Source organism: Rousettus aegyptiacus, unplaced genomic scaffold (assembly GCF_014176215.1).
Source record: "Rousettus aegyptiacus isolate mRouAeg1 unplaced genomic scaffold, mRouAeg1.p scaffold_m13_p_10, whole genome shotgun sequence".
Classification (NCBI taxonomy): domain Eukaryota; kingdom Metazoa; phylum Chordata; class Mammalia; order Chiroptera; family Pteropodidae; genus Rousettus; species Rousettus aegyptiacus.
In genome coordinates this window covers 67,141,982-67,164,668 of record NW_023416285.1, presented here as the reverse complement: position 1 = coordinate 67,164,668, position 22,687 = coordinate 67,141,982, and the positions used below count along the sequence as shown (strand labels likewise).

The 22,687-nt window shown below is 35.5% G+C and overlaps 1 protein-coding gene across 3 annotated transcripts in view; it reads right to left on the bottom strand.

Moving 5' to 3' along the window:
* CORIN (corin, serine peptidase) overlaps nucleotides 1–22,687 on the bottom strand; it is a 197,658-nt gene that overhangs the window by 94,172 nt on the left and 80,799 nt on the right. For all 3 annotated transcript variants that reach the window (XM_016161189.2, XM_016161190.2, XM_016161191.2), the window contains one exon: nucleotides 15,837–16,018. In XM_016161189.2, the coding sequence (XP_016016675.2) occupies nucleotides 15,837–16,018 (182 nt within the window). The remainder of the gene's footprint in view (nucleotides 1–15,836; nucleotides 16,019–22,687) is intronic.

The following is a 22,687-nucleotide window of genomic DNA, read 5'->3' as shown; positions in this document are numbered from 1 at the left end:
AAATCATATGGTTCTCAATTTTTTTCTGTCTGACTTATTTCACTTAGCATTATTATCTCAAGATTATGTTGTTGTAAATGGCAGTATTTCACCTTTTCTTATGGCTGAGTAATAGCCCATTATATTTATGTATCACAACTTCTTTATCCAGTCATCTATCAATAGAGACTTTGGTTGTTTCCATGTCTTGGCCACCATGAATAGTGATGCAATGTACATCAGGATGCATATATTTTTATGAACAAATGTTTTAAAATTTTCTGGGTAAATACTCAGAAAAAGGATTGCTGGGTCATATGGTAATTCTATTCTTAATTTTTTGAAGAACCTCCATAATGTTTTCCATAGTAGCTGTACCAATTTACATTCCCACCAGCAGTCTATGAGAGTAACTTTTTCCTTACAATATCTCCAACACTGTTACTTGTCTCGTTGATAATAGCCAGGTGTGAGGTAGTAACTGCATTTCCCTAATAGCTAGTGAAGTTGAGTGTCTTTTCATATATCCGTTGGCCATTTGTATGTCTTCTTAGAAAAAGTGTCCATTCGGGTCTTCCATTTATTTTTTAATTAGATCGTCTTTGGTTGTTGAGTTGCATAAGTTCTTTGCATATTTTGGATATTAGCTCCTGATCAGAGGTATTGTTTGCAAATATCTTCTCCCATTCAGTTGGTTTCCTCTTTGATTTGTTGATGGTTTTTTTTTTTTTTTTTTGCTGTGCAGAAGCTTTTTAGTTTGATATAGTCCCATCCATTTGTTTCTGCTTTTCCATTCCTTGCCTTTGAGGCCAAATTCATAAAATCCTTTCTAAATCCAAAGGTCTATGAGTTCAGTACCTATGTTTTCTTCTATGCAATTTATTGTTTCAGTTCTTTTACTTAGGTTTTTGATCTATTTTGAGTTAATTTTGGTGTATGGTAACAGATAGCAGTCTAGTTTGATTCTTTTGCCTCTGGCTTTCCAATTTTCCCAGCATCATTTATTGAAGAGGCTTCCCTTTCTCCATTGTGTTTTTGGCTTCTTTGTCAAAAATTATTTGCCCATATGTCCATGTGTTTATTTCTGGTCTCTGAATTCTGTTCCATTGGTCTGTATGTCTGTTTTTCTGCCAATATCATGCTGTTTTGATTACAGTAACTTTATAGTATAATTTGAAGTCAGGTAGTGTGATGCTTCCAGCCTTGTTCTTTTTTTCTCAGGATTGATTTGGCTATCTGAATCTTTTGTGATTCCATACAAATCTGATGTTTTTTTGTCCTATTTCTTTAAAAAATGCCTATGTGTTTTTGATGGGTATTGCATTAAATCTACATATTGCTTTAGGTAATATGACCATTTTAACTATGTTGATTTTTTCAATCCATTAACACGGAATATCTTCCCATTTCTTTGTGTCTTCTTCTATTTCTTTTAATAATATCATAGTTTTTAGTGTATAGGTTCTTCACATGCTTTGTTAGGTTTATTCCTAAGTGTTTTATTCTTTATGTTGCAATTGCAAAAGGGATCATTGGTTGGTTTTTTTTTTTTCATTTCTTTTTCTGAAAATTCATTACTAGAATATAGGAACACTGTGGATTTTTAAAGATTGACTATGTTCTGAAACTTTACTGTATTCATTTATTATATACAATAGTTTTTAATGACTTGGGGTTTTCTATATAGAGAATTATGTCAAATGCAAAAAGTGACAATTTAACATCTTCATTTACAATTTGGGTGCCTTTTATTTCTTTCTCTTGCCTGATTGCTTTATCTAGGACTTCCAATACTATATGGAAGTAAGAGTGTCAAGAGCAGGCATCCTCATTTTGTTCCTGATCTTAGAGGAAAAGGTTTAAGGTTTTTACCATTAAGTATGATATTAGCTGAGGGTTTATCATATATGGCCTTATTATGTTGACGTATTTTCCTTCTATGCCCATTTTATTAATAGTTTTAATCATAAATAGATGCTGTATCTTGTCAAATCCCTTTTTATATGATTTTTACCCTTTTGTTTATGTGGTAATCACATTGATTGATTTGTGTGTTGAACTTTGTGCCTCTGGAATGAACCCCACTTGATCATGATGTATAATCTTTTTAACATATTGCTGTATTCAATTTGCTAGTATTTTGTTTAGGATTTTAACATCTGTATTCTTCAGAGATATTGGTCTGTAGTTTTCTTTTTGTGTGTTATCCTTACCAGGTTTTAGTATCAGTGCAATGTTGGCCTCATAAAATAAGTCAAAAAGTATTGCCTCTCTTCAATTTTTTGGAAAAGTTTGAGAAGGATGGATATTAAATCATTTTTGAATGTTTAGTAGAATTCACTAGTGAAGCCACCTAGTCTTGAACTATTACTTTTTGGGAGGTTATGGTGACTGTATCAATTTCCATATCTTTGATGGGTCTATTTGGATTTTCCAGTTCATGATTCAGTCTAGGAAGGTTGTATAGTTCTAAAAATTTGCCCATTTTTTTGTGGGTTATTGAATTTGGTGGCATATATTCTTTCATAGTATTCTGACATGATCCTTTACATTTCTGTGGTATCTGTCTGTCAGAACTTCTCCTCTTTCATTTATGATTTTGTTTGCCAATTTTTTAAAAAAAAATCAGCTCTTTGTTGCATTGTTTTTTCTATTGTTTTCTTTTCTCAACTTCATTTGATTCTGCTCTAATTTTTATTATTTCTTTCCTTCTGTTGACTTTGGGCTTCATTTGTTCACCTATTTCCTAGTCTTTTTAAGATGTAATGTTAGGTTGCTTATTTGGGATTTTTCTTGTTTCCTGAGATAAGCCTGTAACAATATATATTTCTCTCTTATTACTTCCTCTCATTAAAAGTTCTGGGATACAACTTTTGCTGTATTCCAGAAGTTTTTATATTATATTTTCATTCTCATTTATTTCTCTATATATTTTAATCTCTCCTTTTATTTTTTCTTTTACCCATTTGTTTTTAGTAGCATGTTGTTAAATCTCCACGTTTGTGGTTTATCTTGCTTTCTTTTTGCAGTTGATCTCCAGTTCCAAAGCATGCAGACAGACAATATGCTTGGTATGATTTCAATCTTCTTCGATTTGTTGAGGCTAGTTTTCTATCCTTGAGAATGGTCCATATGCACTGGAGAAGAATGTATAATCTTGTGTTTTGGAATGAAAGGCTCTGTAAATGGTGATTATTTCCAATTGGTCTAATGTATTATTTAAGAATGATATTTCCTTACTGATTTTCTGTTTGGATGATCTATCCATAGCTATCAATAGGGTCTGTAAGTCACCTACTTGTGTTTTTGTCAGTTTTTCCCTTTAGTTCTGTTAGTAGTTGCTTTATACATTTTGGTACTCCCTAATTGGGAGCATATATATTGAAAAGTATTGTGCCTTCTTGCTGTATTGTCCCCTTTATCATTATGAAATGTCCATCTTAGACTCTCGTTACCTTCTTTATCTTGAAGTCTATTTTATCAATAGACCTCAAGCAGGGATAGCCATACTTCTATCAAATAATTTTTGACAAAGGTGCAAAAGCAATTTAATATAGAAAAGATAGCCTTTTAGACAAATGGTCCTAGAAAAATTGGTAATCCATGTGCAAGAATAAAACATTACCACCTGACCTATACATCAAACCTTATGCAAAAATTAACTCACCATACATCAAAATAAAATGAAAACTATAAACGTCTTGGGAGAAATTATAGGAAGAAGTCTTTGTTCATATGAGTGATGCAAAGAGGTTTTATGACACAAAAGTGTGTTCTATACAAGGCAAAATTGATATTTTGAATTTCAACAAAATTAAAAAGATTTGCTCTATAAAAGACAATGTGAAGAGAAAGGAAAGACAAGGTATAGACTAGGGAAAAATATTTTCTAATTACTTATTTAACAAAAGACAAACACTCAGATTATATAAAGAACTCTTAAAATTCAACAATAAGAAATCAAACAACCCAAGAAAAAAATGAGCAGAAGTTGTGAACAGATACCTCAATAAAAAAGATATACCAATGGCAAATACACATGTTAAAAAATGCTCATCATTAGTCACTAGAGAAATACAAATTAAAACCACAGTGAAATACCTTTATGCACCTATTAGAATGACTAACACAAAAATAACAACAAAAATTAAGCTGACAATACCAACTGCTGATGAGATTGTGGAGCAAATGTAACTCATATACATTGTTGATAGGAAAGCAAATAATACAGCTATTCTGAAAAATAGCTTGGCAGTTTCTTATAAAACATAGACTAACCAACTAGGTATTTAGCCTAGAGAAGTTTGCTTACAAAAACTGTAAGTGAATATTTAGCAATAATTTTCATAGTTACCTAAAACTGGAAACAAAAAATGTCCTTCAATATGTCAATGAATAAATAAATTGAGGTACACCCATACAATGGAATACTACTAAACAGTAAAAAAAAAAAAACCAAAAAAACATCGATACATGTAACAAGATGGATGAATTTTAAACGTATTAGGCTAAGTGAAAGAAGACAGTCTCAAATAATAACATCCCATATGATTGTATTTATATGGCATTGTAAAACAGCATGACTGTAGATTTGGAGAGCAAGTGAGCGGTTTCCAGGGGTTTGGGTTAGGAATGAAGGTTTGACTATAATGGACAACATAAGGACATATTTTGGTTGATAGAACTATCTATGTCTTGCTATGTTGTTGGTTACACTAATCTATGCATATATTAAAATTTATAGAACTATACACAAGAAAAACAGTGAATTTTATTGTATAACTTAAGAAAAAATAAATGAAAGATTCTTATCATGGGAACACATATTAACAGACTAATATAAACTAAAAAATAAAGTCAGCCTGTTTCTAGCAGAAAGTAACTTTAATTTGACTAGTTTGACATTGGAAACCAGCTTTACCAATTAGTTAACTTCTAAAGAAACTGAATGGATCAAATGAACAACTCCAAAGTTTTAGTACATATATTTAAAGCACATGATAATATGAAAAGCTTCTTATCAAAAATATTGTATTAGCAAAGATTAATTTATTAATAATATTTTAGGTTTTCTAATTCTTTTTGAGTACATAGGATTAAACAAAGTACCTCTAACTGAAAGAGTAAGACATAGACATGTGATAAATCCTAATAAAGGGCTCAGAAATTGAGACCATGATGTCAATATAGTCTCTATTGATGGAATAATAAATTCATGTGCAGGTAAGTTACTTTCCAACTCTGTTCTTTCAAAAACAAAAGAAGAATCTAATTAAGTTGTCATCTAATCATTAAAAATAATTTTAATGATAGATTATTACTATGACTTTTGACATTAAACTGGAAAGTCACTCAGAAATATTGAGCGCCATCATCATAATAAAACTCCTTTTATTCTCATGTACTAAATTTTATGAATAAGTTTACAAAGCACTACAATCTAGAAGACAAGAGAATAGAGATAGAATCAATGCCAAACCTTGTTATATTCTACACAACCAATTTCAAAAGAAAAAAATCATCCCATCTAGCACATCGAGAGATGAATTTCCAACAAATGTCACTATTAAGTTTAGTAATTATTTATAAACACTTATATTTCAATCACAATTATTATAATTAATTAATCAAAAATTATTGACACTCAAAAGCCTCATAAATGAAGAAAAAAATTTTAAGAAATGATTTTCATTTTTCTACATGTTTTTTTCTAGAGATGTATAATAGGGCAATAAAAATAATTATAAGCATTAAAAAGAGATTACACCGAAATTAACTTCTGTGGGAGAAGGGGAATAGAAATCTGAGTTTGGGGAGTAAGGGGAGCTATGTAAAATTTTCTGAGTGTTAAAAGAAGAGCTTGTAATTTTTAAATGGTTGGTGCATGCCAAATCACCATGGTATTTAAGTTCCATTGGACACATTTAAAAGAATGATGTAACAGTTTCATTTTAAAATGTCAATTATTATAAGATCTTTTAAATTGTAGTCTTTGTCACTATTTACAGTCATCATTAAAAACGTTTAAATATTAACTTAAAATTGTGCAAGTATATAATTTTTCAAAATCATTTTATAGTTACACAAGCAAAAATATTTAGAAGACCACGGCTTTAAAACACTATGGTACACTTCTTCCTCAATAAGAATTTAGCTCATTTTGTTTAAATGTGTGTCAGGGTTCAGACACAAAATAAACATATGGATTGAGCAGATGAAAACAGAAACTGCAATTACTTCCCAATCGCTGAGCTCAGTAGAATTAAAGTTATGAAGATCGCAATGCTATTTGACATAAGGAAGTTGTAATTTCAGAAGAGAGTCACAGATTTTGATGTGATGACTCCGAGTCATGCATTAGTTTGAGTGGGCAGCCCAGAATTTAGAGTTTAAACTCTAGAATGCCTGAATTACTAGGCAATTGCCACATTATTGTAGCTCAATTTCAAGGAGGACTGATTGAGTTTAAGGAACTCTGTCCACCAAAAAGACATTAAAAGTATCCTACCTCGGGAATTTTTGGAGACAAAAACGAAACTTAAAATTAAGCTAATGTTTCCATTGCATGAAAAAAAAAAAAAAAAAAAAAACAGCAATTTATTTTCAACTACCTGGTTCTGTAAAGATGTATCTGCTATAATTAAATTGACCGCCATGGAAGATGTAAAGCTGGATTTAGAATTAAAATAGATAATGTTTTGAATTGTTTAGAGTGTGAATAATCAGCATTCTTACTGGAGTAATTAAATTGATTATTGACCAAATAGGCTTAGAGCTATGTACTTATGATTATATATATTGAAAAAAACAAAAAACAGAAACAAAAATAGACTTTTGCCTTGTAGCTAAAAATTTCTATATTTAATCATAATCTGTAAGACTACAAATGTAGATTTCTGATTGCAAGGCACCATACTAAACAAAATGTAGATGGCATTGGTCTCTAGCCACTGAACAAAATAATACTCTGTAAGAAGCTCAGGGATCAACCTATGATCTTGGGCTTATGAGTTATTGAGCCCTGAACCATGCAGCTAACTTGTAAAGAGAGAGAAGAATGAATCCAGGTGCAGAAAGAAAACCTCCTTATTTCTGTTTTGGAACCACTGTGCCACCTCAAGCAAAGAAATGTTTGACAGAGAATAGAAACCTAATCTCAAATGATCTATAAACAAGAATTACTGAGACCAAAGAGAACAGGCAGTATTTAGGCTCGACAAGAAATCTATTGTGTTTGGCACTGCTTCTTTATGCTGGGTATGTGGCATAGTGAAGTCAAAACAAGACTGTGGTTCTCATAGAAAAACAGTGGAAACCCACAAGATGAACATTTCTCATGGTTCACAGATGGACAGAAGTTGTTAGGGACTTTAAATGATTAAAAAAAAAAAAAACACTTCAAACTTCAATTCACAACAAAATGAAATTCAAGTACCAGATGAGGGATCATGAAGTTTATTAAGAATTCTTCCATGTCCTTAGCTCTATGACTACCCAAGTAACAACAATAATAATGATAGCTGTTGCTGGTATAGCTTCTCTTCCTTATCTTTGGCTGCTCTCCATAACATGCTTATGTTACATCCCTACAGACAGGTGCTTCAAAGAACTGAGAGAAGATACCTGGGGGAAGAGCATTGGAGGCAGATGGAACAGAGTAAAAAGAAAACTATAGAGAGCAAAAAGGAAACTATTAAGAGAGAAGTCAGAGAGGTAAAGGGGCAGATGATATAGGGCTGGATGTCTATATTGCACAACTCCTGGCGGCATTATTTACATTGAATTTTGTGTGACTGGTGCTCTCCTGGAGTTATGCAATGCAACAATAAGGATGATGTTTTTTATATCGAATGAGAGAGGAAGTCTTTAGAAACCTTGGAAAGGAGAGATGTTAATACGATTTGAATAGTGGAAAAAAACATATTGCTGCTCTGCGGGGGCATAGAGAGGCAGCTAGGAAGCTAACAAGGACGTGGAAAGATAACCCGGACACGAGTTGAGATGACTCAGACCAGTAGTAGTTGTGAGGGTGGTGAGCATTGGTTAGATTAGGTATATATTTGACAATAGAGTCAGTAGAATTTGCTATCAAACCAGATATGATGTGGGAGAAAAAGAAATGCCAAGGATGACCCAAGGTTTTGGGCTGGAGCGACTGGAAAAATAAAGTTATTTACTAGATGGGGAAAGTTTGGAGAGGAGCAGTTATGGGGATACTATTAGGGCAGTTTAGTACATATTACATTTAACATGACTTTTAGACACTCAAGTGGAAATAAATAAAAAGCTGTGTGTGTGTGTGTGTGTGTGTGTGTGTGTGTGTGTGTGTGAAGCATAAATATACATGCAGGTCTGGAGTCTAGAGGAAATGCAGGCTTTACACCACATTGGTAGGTGTCAGTGCGTGGTGGTATTTGAAGCTATGAGCCTGAATTAGGTCCTCAAAAGAGAAGAGGTCCAAGGACTAAACCCTGGGGTACCCCAATATTTACAGGTGAGAAAAATGAGGTAAAAACATTAAAGGTGCCTGAAAATAAGTGGTCAAAGAAGGGGGAAAACCTACCTGGAAGCCAAAGGAAAAGAGTTCATCAAGAACGAGGAGCGATTAAATGTGGCAAATGCTGAAGGAGGTCTCAAGTCAGAGGAGAACTGAGAACTTTCATGGGATTCAGCAACATAAATGGAAATTTTTGGAGACCTGGAAAAATGTAGCCTTGCTTGAGAGGTGGAAGCAAGGATATTGGGATGTGGGTGTGAAACTAGGAGAAGTGGAATAAAATTTGAAGTGGCATATAGATTTGAGAGTTATCAGTACTTATGTGGCCACAAGCAAGTATGAGATTTCCATCAAGTATGAGAAAATGTATAGAATGTTGAGGAAAGAGGGTTGAGATTAGAATCCTGCAGAATGCTAACATTTAAGAGGTCAATAGAGGAAGAGGAAAGAGACTGTAGTTTGGCCCAAGTGGTGAGAAGCAGCCCAAAACAGAACAGAGCTCTAGAAACCAAAGTCAAAGCTACAGATGAAGCAGAAATCAACAGGAACAAAAGCCTTTCATTGCAGGGTGCAACCAAGTTTTGCACTTTCTCCTACACAATCTCAGGTCTCTGTTCTTACAGGATATAGTACTTATTGGTCTTAGTAGACACTATCAATTTCAAAGGCTAAAGAAAGTAAGTACATACAACAGCTACCTCACCCCTCTAGCAAGGTAATTCTGAGCCATATGTTGTCAGGGGTCCCCAACCTCCAGGCCACAGACCAGTACTGGTCCATGCCTGTTAGGAACAGGGCCGTACAGCAGGAGGTGAGTGGCAGGTGAGTGAGCGAAGTTTCATCTGAATTTGCAGCTGCTCCCCAGTGCTAACATAACCATCTCGGCTCTACCTCAGATCATCAGGCATTAGATTCTCATAAGAGCACCAGTCCTAGTGCCAAAAAGGTTGGGGACCCATAAGATCCAGCTCCAGTTGCCCACCATGGTAGCTGGTTTGCTAATTTTGCCTTTATTCGCCGTCCAGCTTCCCTTCCCTGAATCGCACCTCTACTTCCCTATGTCCCATGTCTCTCTCACATACACCGTTTGTGCTCACATCTTTTTCTCAGGCTCTGCCTCTATGCTTATCTCTCCACTAGCCTATGAGCTCTTTAAAAGTATGCATGTCATCTTTCTTTTTCCAGTTTCTGATAAACTGCCTAGTACATAAAATATGCTTCTAAATGTCTGTGAAATCGAAGTATTTACATTTGCATAATGCATCATGGCTTATAAAATTCTTTCACATATGTTATCTCATTGAGCCCATAAAACAGTTCTACCATCAAGGTATTGTTATGCTTATTATAAAGATGAGGAAAGAGAGGTTAAAAGCATTTAAGAAACTTGGTCAAGACCACAGAGTTATTAAGTTAAATGGTCAGGCTTTAATACAAGTCTTCAGATCTAAGTTTGATGCCCTTAAAAGAAGCAGCTATATATGGAAGAAAGAAAATGTTTTTATAATTTAATTTTTTAATAATTTAAAATTATAAATGTAGGAAAATTTGAAGTTCTAGGAAAACCTCATTTCAGTCAACTACTTATTGTAATGAAAAGTACATGGCTAGTTTTTAGTAACTCCATGATGCTATCTATAATTACCTGTCTCCAGCAAAACATTGACCCTAAGTATCTCAAAGAAATAGTATTGCATAATTTCTCCCAAATGAACCCACAATTCAATAGGAGAAATTCAGAATATGTGTTTTACCAAGATCCTGAAACTACAATTTTGCTGCTAATGCACTGAAATGGTTGCTATCAGCAACCAGAGCTAGAAAAGCAATTAAGATACTAGGAAAAGGAAGTGGGAAATGAAAACAAATAGCCAAAGTTCTTTCCTGACAGAGGAGAGGATTTTAGAGCCACAGAAATACCGTTTTAAAAAAATTACTTTCCATATACGATCACAGACAAGGTACAGTAAAAGATTAGTCAGAAAGCTCAGAATGATTGATGGGCCTTGACCTTTAGCTCCTTGAGTTCTCACAACTCAACTATGGAAACATACACAAATATTTATTTTAAAACCTCTGAAAAACAGTTCCCACAGCATTATCACTTTAGTACATATTTACTTTGCAGAATCCAGCATCAATGTAAGATACAAGGGATAAGACAACTGTGTACCATTCTATATGAGAACAAAATACCTCCAGAGATAGGTTCAAAGGATGCTCAGAGAAGAAGAATTGAATTTACAGAGCTGTGAACTGGAAAAAGCAGCTGTTAAAAGTTGTGGGTTTTGGCTCAACTCAATCTGAAAAGACATTTTGAAAGCTCTTGTGAGAAGGGAGCTGTAAGACAGAGTAATGATTCAAGGATTAATAATCAAATCAGGATGGTCCCAGAATGGTGAGCTATTGGGTAGACAATAGAGCCTGGGAAGCTGGATTTAAAATAACCTTGGAATGACCTCCCTGAACCTCAGTTTCCTAATTTACAAAATGAAGATGATAATACCTCAGAAATTTACTCTAAAAGCAAAGTGAGCTAACAGCTGTGAAAGCACTTTGGAAAGGAGAATTGGTTCCATGATGTAAAGGGGAGCTTACTATTTTCTTGGGCTGAATGATTACACAAGTGGGAAGGAGCAGACTAAGATGGGAGTCAACTTTTAATCATCATTCATTTCCAAGGCTAAGCAGGAACCTGCAGCCCAACATGAGTTCACAGGGCTGAATGACTACACCAGGACAACTTCTCTCTTCCTCTTTGCCAAGTGAGACCCTTCCCTTTTCCTAAATTCAGAATTTCTTTATGTAACTGACTCCACTACACTACATTAACATTAAACCTGTGTCCCTTTATAGTTTTCTGTGCGATGACATGTTTAGGTGTAGTTACAAATGTTCTTTTTACAGTGTTTCTCAAATACAGGTATACCAGATTAGATTTAATGCTCCTTGAAGGTAGGAAACATGATTGTTGTTGTTGTTGTCATTATTATTATTATTAGAAAGTACTTTGCGAAACATAAAGTTCTAGACAGGGTTCCACAAATGGAGCACTGTTAACATTTTGGGCCATGTAGTTTTAATCTGTCCTGTGCATTACATGTTGTTTAGCAGCACAGTGGGTCTTTACCAACCTGATATCTGTTGTAACTCCTTCTGTCCACAGAGTTGTGACAATTAAAAGGTCTACAAATATTGTCAGATGTTCCCGGGTGGAGGCTATAAAATCATTTTTGGTTGAGAACCAACACACTAGATGGGTATAAACTAATATTATAAACACTGTAATTATTTGTATTATTTTAGCTTACCTAGGTTAATGTTCTGAACATTCAATATTTATTGAATTAAAAAGTGGGAAAAGAACTCAGTTGTATTTATAAGTGGTCCTACAGCATAAATCCATGTATAATCAAGACAATATTATATAATAAATAACTTTTTATGGTGTACAGTATGTTCTTAGTGCATGAATACATTTTTAGAAACTGTATGTGTATGCTGCAAATTATGTTCTGATATATACACAAAGATCATAACTAGCAGTAGCTTTCTTCCTAACACACAAATTATGAACATATCTATGATGGCTAGCATCCTGGTTATAGAGTGTGAGACAGAAAAATTAAATTCTGGAAATATGTTGCATCAAACAATTTCTGAAAACTATTATCAGAACTGTTTTCAGGAAATTAATTCTAGAAAAAAATATTACAATCAAGAATTCTAAAAAGACTATAACAAATAGAGGATCTCAGATAGGTATACTTAGGCAGTTTCTATCTTTTTTAAATATGTTTTTAAATATAAATGGGTCATCAGTCTGTTCCAAGATCAGAAGGTTTGTAATATCTTTTGATATTTAGAGAACTTATATTAAGTGGCATTTCAGTATGACCTATTAAAGACTACTGGCATTATTTTAATTTTTAAGAACTAATGCCTTTTGACCATCACTGTTAAAGAACACCAATAATGTTTTGATTTCCAAATTTTCTCTGTGGATTCTTAAGTCCTGTATCATTAGGCTACTTTTTCTAAATGATCACCAGTAAAGCATTCTTATCAGAACAAGGGCAGATATAGTTGAAAGAGAAAATAAAAGACTCAAAGGACTTCTCTTTTAGATACACTGACACATCCTTCTGATACCTTATTGCTATGTACCATCTTTTGGAGGGAATCCTAATATAGCACCAGACCTCTAGTAAACACTGTGTTAAAAACAAACAAACAAACAAACAAACAAACAAATAACTCTCTCTTACTTTTAGTTACAATGTAGTAACTTGTGGTAGGTCAATGTCCTCATCACTTAAAACTAGAAAAGCCAGATAAAACACAAGAAACATCTCTTTAAAGACATCTAATTGCTGGTGAGACAACTGGGAGGTGAGTGGCTAAGATCTCAGAGGGAAAATAACTGCAGAACCAGCAGCTACATTCTGTGGGTGCTTTTTCCCTTGTGGAATTTGCCAATTCTCAGCATGGTGCTAGACACTCAGAATCTGGACATGGGACCTCTGCAAAGACGCAGAGAAGCCAGCAGAGCTTTTGGCAGTCCCACAGGCGTGGAGAGACAAAAAAAAAAAAAAAAAAAAAAAAAAAAAAAAGGCATTTTGGTGCTGCCAAAGGAGCTAGGTATCCAGGGGTCAAGTAAGCAGTGAGGAAGGAAACACAGACCACACTCAGAAGGATTTCCCTTCAAGGCATTTGCCAGAAAGAGCATTTTTTTTTTTTTTTTTTGCCTTAAAGAGCTAAGCAGAAAACCTCTGCAAAGTAAAGTGAAAATTCCAGCAATCTTGTTGTTCTAAGGAGAAAAATATTATAATCTGGGATGCCAAAGGAGGAGCAGAATGCAAACACCTCAGGTTCTCAGTAGGGCTCTCTCAAGAAGTGAGTCCTGAGAATGGAAACAAAGCAGAGGTTGATGGAGCCTTATTAATACTGTCTTGTAAACAGCAAAATCAGCTCAGTATCTGATTGGATCAAGGTGATCTCTCTGTTCACACTCTATGTGCCTGCCCTTCAGGAGAGAATTTATTGCCCTCATCTACAGTCAACAGCCTTTAGCTCCTTCAGGTTTTGCCTCAGGGGCAGAGAGCTGCCCCACCCAACCCACACCCTTCTCAGGAAGGACCACATCCAGTGACTGTCTAATGGGCAGATAATCGGTCATGCCCAGGTTAACAACAGGGATATTTTCTAAGAAATGAGTCCTTAAGCAATTGTCTTATTGTGCAAACATCAGAGTGCACTTACACAAACCTAGATGATGTAACCTACTATAGACCTAGGCTGTATGGTGTAGCCTACTGCTCCTAAACTACTAGCCTATACAGCATGTTACTGTACAAAACAACATGAGATTAAATCAAACACAAGAGAAAATGATACGATCAAAAAGTGAGGTGAACACAACATGTATGAAGCTGTTGCTAGCATAACACAGCATACTGTTTAACAGCAAACTTTTTTATAAACAGAAACAATACACTCTAAAATAATGTAAAAAAAGTATAATATAGTTAATACATAAACAAGTAACACAGTCATTTATTATCATTATCAAGTATCATGTACTGTACATAATCTTATGTGTCATCCTTTTATATGACCGGCAGCACAGTAGGTCTGTTTACATCAGCATCACCACATAAGCAATGAATTGTTCCAGGGCGCTATGACAGCAACATGTCACATGGCGGTAGGAATTTTTCAGCTCTGTTATAATCTTATGGGGCCACTGTTGTATATGAGGTTTGCCGTTGATCGAAACATCATTACATGGTACGACACTGTCCCAACTTGGAACAACTCTCTCAGGCCACATACACTCCAGAACTCCCTGTGGATTTAGCTAAGGCTTTAATGGGTCTGGATCTCATTTCAACATCTCCCTCTGCACAATCCTGTGTTTCTCTCCCCTCTTGTACACGAGTGATGATGCCTAGTAAATACCCCAGATGACAAACTTCATCTCAGTAACTGTTTCTGGAAAATCCAACTTGGCAACAGCCACAGGAGTGGTCCAAGAAAGAGAATGAAGTGATAGGTCATCAATCTGGATCACTCACTGCTGAAATGGCAGTGAAGTTTGCCATCCTTGATGGCAGGTAGAAACAGACATTCCCTAGCATACAAGGATGGTCTAATTGTTAAAATCCTCATGGGGGTTAATTGGGATAGTATATCTATAGAAAGGAATGCACTAAATGGGGTAATTTATCAAGTGTTTGAGAAGTACAGAAGAAAGTAACTATAAGGACAATGGATTGAATAGCTTACTGCTAAGCATCAATGTCCTAGAAAAGGATAACTCAAAGCTAAGAGCAACTATAACTCATGTGTGAAAGCTAAAAGGCCCCCCTAGTAGCTTAGAAAGATGCTTTTATATACTGTAGCATAAGAGTCTAGAAATCTGAGAACCAGAAAAGATTGATAATGTAGACCTACTAAAATTAAGACCTTCTATTCCATAATAGACACTAATAAGAGGGAGGAAAGATCTTAACAACACATATATCCAACAGATGGCTTATATCAAGAATACATAGAGAACTCTAAAACAAGAACAAAGACAGACTACCCAATGAAAAAAAATGTTCAAAATACTTGGAAAACACTTCATGAAAGAAGGATATTCAAATAACAAAAACATTTTTTAAATTCAATCAAATTCATCGTAAAATGCAACTTAAAACCACAAGGGGATACCACAACACTATCATCAGAATTGCCAAAATGAAAAAGATGGTACTACGAAGTGCTGGGGTGGATTTGGAGCAACTGCCACTTTCACACATAGCTGGTAGGAGTATAAATTGATTTAACTGCTTTTAAAAACTCTTTTGCTGAACAAATACATAACCATGTTCAATCAAAGACATGTGCAAGAATAGTCATAGCATCATTATTATAATAACTGGAAACAACTCAAACATCCATCAATAGTAGAATAGGAAAATACACTGTGGTATATGACAGTAAGAATGAATAAACCGCAGGAAGATGAAAACATAATGAATCTCTCAAACATATGCTGAGCAAAGACAACTAGATGCAAAAGGAGAGCACACTGGACTACTCCAATCGATATCAAGCTCAAAAGTAGGCAAAACTACCTAAGGTGCTAGAAGTCAGAAGAGAGGCTCTTTTGGGAGGGTGAGATGACTAGGAGGGGGCTTGAGAGTGTTTCTGTGGTACTGTTAAAGTTCTATATCTTGATCAGATGCTGATTACATGGGTCTGGTCACTTTGGTAAAGTTTACTGAACTGTAACATTATTCGTATACACCTTTGTATAAATGATCTATTTCAATTAAAACTTTTAAAAATGCAATGAAACACAGACACCTACATTGCTTTCCTTTTTCCTGCTCTGGTGAGAAGCAAATCCTGCTGACGTTGCTGATTTCAGTTTGGCTTCTAAACTGGGAGCACTTGAGGAAATCGGGCCAGGAGGTGTTCACCATCCCCAAGATTGATTCACAGCCCTCTTTCGCAGCCTCACAAAAGGATCTACAAGGCAGAAGTCCATGACTAAAAGAAAAGAGAAAGGTAAAAATTAATGTTTTTACAGACTACTTCTAGAAATACTAATGAAATTAAAGTTGGCCACCAGGGCTGCAATGTTATCTTAATTTATATTTACTATAATTATCAACTTAAATTTATACATTCAATCCTATAACAAGAATTTCAGCCACCCTATTGTCATAGTTCTAGGGGGAATAAGTTAGTTCCATAACATATCTAACTATCTCCTATAGAAGCGTTGATCTCCAATGATTTTTTAAAGATTTCCTGTGCTAAAGTAAAGCTGTCAACCAACAAAAGAGCTCTACTTAATACCAAAAAGAGGAAATTGACATGGAAATAAAGGCCCCTAAATTGGAAAGGCAAAAGTAGGTCACAAAATAGGTTAATCTCATTTCTTTATCTGCCCTTTGAGAAATCCAAAGTATCTCTGAGACACAGAGAGAAAACTGTTCCTTAATTTTCACTGTAGCCCTGAAAAAGAAACATACAGATAAATGGCAACTCAGTTCTTTATCTACAGTTATAAACAATGTATTTATCTACGGTTTATAAGCAGTATTATCTTTCTATTTTATCTTCTGCAAAAGAGAAAAACGCAGACAACTGTCTGTTGATGGTAAGAGTAATGATGCCCAGAGCTTGTCATCTGACAGGCAATCAAACACTCCTGGCTCCACAGCTCTATGTCTGGGGACTAGGACATTACAAAGCCAAGGCCATGGACTTGTTATTTGCAGAGCTAGGTGGCTTTTTCTACTTTTCAGCTATAGACTGCATCCCTCACTCTGGCCGGTGATCTGGAGAGACATTTCAAATGGTTGTAAGGAAACTGGGAGTGAAAATATATATGTCAGTCAACACAAAGCACACACTTCACAAACGTAGGGTCACTAAGATACTGCAGAATCACACACTATTCAATCTATAAGAAACCTTAAACAATACCTCATTCAAATCCTTCATTTGAGACAGGCCCAGATTCTGGGATGAACTAGAGGTCACACAGCATCCTAATGGCAGAAGTGGAAAGAGAATCCAAATATTTGGACTTTCAGTCATCTACTCTCCTATATTGTCTAGTCTCATTTAAGGGCCTAGTAATAGGGCTTTAAATTCCTTGATCAACAAGCACATTTATAATCTCCAACTTATACTTCTATCATTTACAGAAACATAATAGGATGTGCCATTCACTGAATTAAAGTAAAACTGATAGAGTCCTATAAAAGAATCTTGGGAGAAAGATCTTGTTATCAAAATATGGAAAGGGGTGCTCAGCAATTACATTCAGGTACGAATGCTTTTGATCTTCCTTTCAGAAACTGCCTTAAAACTAAATATCTTTTAGAGTCCTGATAGACAAATAATTATCTACCTATATTAATATATAATTAAGTTTGTTAGTGAAGATGTAGAAGGAGAGTTTTGCATTTGAAAGATTAGGTTTAGGACATAAAACATGAAATGGTCAAAGCAAGTACCTCACTGTAAAGAAGACATCTGGCTGCTGCTCAGGAAATATATTAAATATCTATAGACTAAGAAAATATTACTTAAATAATACTTTTAACTTATCCTAGAGAATTTAGAGACTATAATTTTTCAAATAAAACTTAAGTATATGGTTGAGAAAGGTGTCAAACTTAGAATTCCTGTACAATTGCTCACATTTTGCTAAGCTCTGTTCTGAGTGTTTCACACGCATTAACTCATGCATTTCTCACTATAGTCCTGAGTGATAGATACTATTACTATATATTATACCCAAATTAGGAAACTAAAGCACAGGAAAAATAAGAGATTCATCCAAGGTCACTAAGAGCCAGGATTCAAACCCAAGGACCCACTCTATTAACCACTCAATTACATGTCCGTGCTTACTTCAGGAGCATCTGTTCCAAAAGCATAACTCAAGGTTAGCTCAAAACTTGATCTGTGCTTTTTGAGTGGACTAGCCATACATACAGTGGTTGGTTCTCCCTTCATTCTAAAAACTCCTAGCTAACCTGCAAAGAATCAGTATTTGTCAAAAGGGTAAGAAACATAAGGGAAAGGTGAAGTCATTCCTCTTTTCTTTCCAGATGTGAGACGGCCTGCAGTAAAGCTGCTCAATAAGCTAGCTCTGGCTTTGGCATTCTTCCTTTGCCTTCTAGTCCCTGACCTGGGTCCTCGTGTCTGATATCGTCCCGACCACCCCCACTCCAGCACCCCACCAGAATGTTATGTGCTCTTAAGCATTTTTTCTTTGTCTACAATCAAAATTACATTCCCCAAGAGAGCAGATCACAATCAGGCATTCAAAGAAGAAAAGAGATTAAAATAACACAGAGTAATTCATAATAACAGATGGAAGCTTAACCCTCACAAAGTTTTTTGCATCATTAGAAGATTTGCTGGAGCAAAGGATCTCTAATTGATGAAATGTCAGGTGCCATTTACAGGGGGTGGAGGGTTGGAATTTCTTCAAAATTATGAAGTGGGGAGATCACCACAAAGCTAATACTTGAGGCACAACTCTCCCTAGTGATTCCTGGACCATTCCTCACTTCTGAACCCATATGTTTTTGGATCACTCCACATTTTCTCAGAATCATCTGTAGTAAGAGAGATGAAGGTTCCTGCAGGAGCCCAGCAGATTGTTTTCATGTTCTATAGCTGAATCTTTAACTCAGAAACTGACTTATTCTCATTGATTCTTACTACGATCATTTGCTGCAGGAAAGGGTAAGCCCACCACCCTAAAACTTTCACATGGCCACTCCTCACTGTTTGATCTTGGGCCAACGGTCCATTCACACCAAGACTCAATTTCCTCATTTGAAAAGTGAGGGATTTGGAAGTGCTAATTTTTCATGGTCCTTTTACCAGTAACATTCTGTAAATCAAATTTTCTCCTTTAACACAATGCTTCTCAGAGGAACAGTGATAATCCCACCAGCTCTGCTAAATTTCAAAAGGCGATAGACATTTTTTTCTTGAGATTTGTTCTGGGAATATATAGAGACATTAAAATACCATTTAGGCCTTCTATTCTAAAAATAGAGCCTAAGAAAAATGTCTAGAGTGTTTCCAAATAGCTCTCTAAAGAGGTGTAACCAACCGAGACCCATAAGCTTTAGATCGTCACACTACAACATGCGAAATAGTGGTAGAGTATTAATAACTAGCAGTCCTTTCAAACAGTGAGTAAAATGAAGAACCATTTGTTCTTGCTTTGCATGAAATCCAACTGCCCATGAAGGGCTGAAGTATTTTGTTTTTCAGCACGTGGAACAGTGTGCTGAGACAGATCACACTATTTTGGAATATAAGTGTCTATAACCAAGCAACAAGTCAACTGACATCTGAAAAGAGTGCTCAGCACAGGGGAGGAGCTGGATCTGGCTATCAGAATACTATTTTAGAAACGATGATTATTTTAAATTGATGTGTGATGTGTATTTGGTATTGTGCAAAAATTCCTAACACATTTCTACTACAGTTTAAGCAGAAAAAAAATATATATGAATAGTTCTAATATATAGTAATAGTGGGGGTTTTTTTGGTATTTCCACTAGGAAAGATGTTATAAAATAATTTACCTACCAAAAAACTATGGATTTTACCTATATAATTTTTAGGAAATTTATCTACCCCCAATTTTTGAATTTATTTATCCCCCAAATTATAGCTTTTTTCTTTTTTGTGCCCTTTGAACAACATATCCTCATTCTCCCACAAACTTTATAGATTTTATCTGCAAAAAATGAAGTTCTGATAAAGACATAATGTTAAAATTATTAAATAAGATACAGCTACAAAATAGATACAATTTTTTTTTTTAAATCACCTTTTCTAACTTTTTACTTTGAATTACTTTTTAACTAACAGAAAAGTCATAAAAATAGTACGGAAAGTTTCCTTCATCCAGGCTCCCCTAAGGCTAACTAACACATTACATAATTATAGTATAATTACCAGAACCAGGAAATTAACATTAGTACAATATCTTTAACTAAAGTAAGAGCCCTATTTAAATAACCTCAAGATCCCCATTCAGGATCCCACATTGCATTTAGTTGCCACTTTTTATTTTTGGCAAATAAACTACTTTAAATATATTAGGAGAGCTCAGGTTTTAAAATTCTTTATCCATTAAAAAACAGAGTCTTCATGGCAGGTAGACTCCATGATGGTCCCCAGCAATCTCCACCTCTTGGTATTCACACCCTGGGGAAGCCCCTCCCTTTGTGTGGGCTGGCCTAGAGACCTTCTGCCAACCAAGAGAAGGGAATGGGATGTCGCTTCCATCATTAGGGTACACAGAAAGTTGAGACCGTGTACATCAAGTACAAGGTTGTGACTTCTCTATTGCTAGCAGACTTTTCCCTTACTGCCTTTTATGAAGCGAGTTGCCATATCAGGAAGGGCCAAATAACAAGGACTCGAGAGTATCCTCTGGCCAATAGCCAGCTAGAGACTGAGGCCCTCAGTTCAACTGCCCTTGAGAAACTGAAATTCTTCAATAATCATATAAGCTTGAAAGTGGATCCTTCCCCAGTCAAGTTTTCAGATAAGACCCGAACCCTATTCAACACTTTGATTGTACTCACATGACAGACCCTGAAGCAGAGGACCCTAGTGATTCCCACATTTCAGATCCACAGAAAATATGGATAATAGATGTGTGTTCTTTCAAGGTACTAAATGTGTGGCAATTTATTATACAGCAGTGGGTAACTAGTACACTTTTCTTTGACATGTCACTTGGTCAGGGGTATACTATTGAGGTAGGATGTACTATTCATTGATGGGAATCACATTATTGTTTTTAGAAAAATATATTCCTAAATTTGTCTCTGTTAGGTTGTTCAGTGAATGATTGTTACATAGTCACAGTCACAGGGAGCTCCCAGAGCTGCAGACCTTAGTCTTAAAGCCAGGGTCCCCAATCCCTGGGCCACAGACAGATACCAGTCCGTAGACTATTAGGAACTGGGCCACACAACAGGAGGTGAGCAGCTGGCCAGCGAGCAAAGCTTCATCTGTATTTGCAGCTGCTCCCCACAGCTAGCATTACCACCTCAGCTCCATCTCAGATCATCAGGCATTAGATTCTCATAGGAGAATTGGTCCCTGATGCCAAAAATGTTGGGGACCACTGCCTTAAAGAGAATGTTAATGCTGGAAAGGTTTTGCAGGATAATTTACTTCTGTTTCCTTTTTTATATTGTGAGAAACCTTAAAGCTAAAAAAGAGAATGTATAGCCAGAAACTACGACTCCACCCCAATGCTCCAAAATATCTCACCTTGCTGGCCTCTTCTCACAAATATGAGCCACAGATAACACAGAAACATAAATCCACAAATGGCGTAGAAGCATAGATTCATCACTACTGGTAGGAAAGACAAAAAAAGAACAGATGGCCTGTTCTCTCTGTGATGGACCAACATCAGCTTTCTATGTTAACACATTCTGATGGCCTTAAGAGACCTCTTAAAATGGGATTTAAGAGACATGGAGATGGACAAGTGTGTGGGGGAATGTTTGCACATGTCATTGTCTAACATTGGAAGAGAAATAAGGGAAGAATCACGGTAGTTTTGGATCACATCAGTCTGAAACTCTTTAAAAACCAGGAATGCATCTGCCTTATTTTTCATTGGTAATAGTCGTATTTCCAGTAGAAAAGAAATGACCAGGTGAAGTAGGATCACTGCAAGGCATTTAATGAAAGGGTCACTTACAAAAACGCTGGCAAGGTTAGTGTCGTATGCTGGGACAGGTTGCTATTAGCCCTCAGACTTAAGGGACAAAGGGAAGGGGCAGCTACTGGAACTTACAGAGAGCTACATAAGGAAGGCTGCCTGACAGGAGCCATAGCTTCTCCTAGTGGCATGCAGGCAACCCAGGTAATCTGGCAAAGAAGAAACTAGGGCATCACTACCCAACCTCTCTTCCTACATTCCTGTTGGTGGCTCCTTTGGGCTGAGCCCTACAGGTAGCTAGAAAATAGCCATTGTTGAAAGCAATCTGTGAGGAAATGTGGAATGGAGGGAAGTGGATATGGAGAAGTAAATGACCACTGGATAAAAGTATAAATGTCATCTCCTACAAAAGGAAACTTCTTTTTATGTCTATTGAAAGGAAAATTACTGTCATGCACTTGAATAAGATCAATAATAATAACTCATTATTTCCCTCTACTACCACAGCCACCAGTCCTCCTTAGATAGACTCGAGGAAATATCAACAGAAAAACACAGCTTAAATTAAGATTGGTGTGAATATTGTAATACCACACAACCATCCCTGAAAAAAAAAAAATAGAAAATTCTATACCCTTCTAACCAACACAGACCTAATTCTCATTTTTACTTGGCATATTTACCAGGACCCATGGGACAGAGGATTAATAAATCACAAAAGAAACCTGCAATTGTTAAATTATTTTTGCAGCTGTTTTGATTTTTGCACATTATGAAATGACATCTTAAATATGGACCTTTGAATAAACTGAACCTCAAGTATTCAATCTAAATTCTAATAAAATCAGGGAAGTAAGCGACGAATGACTTTCAGAATATTTAGCTGGTAATAGCAAAAGCTATCTTTTTTTAAATCTACTACTGTATATAAGTTTTTTACAATTATAATTATAAAAAAATTTTAATTTGGTAATGTTTCC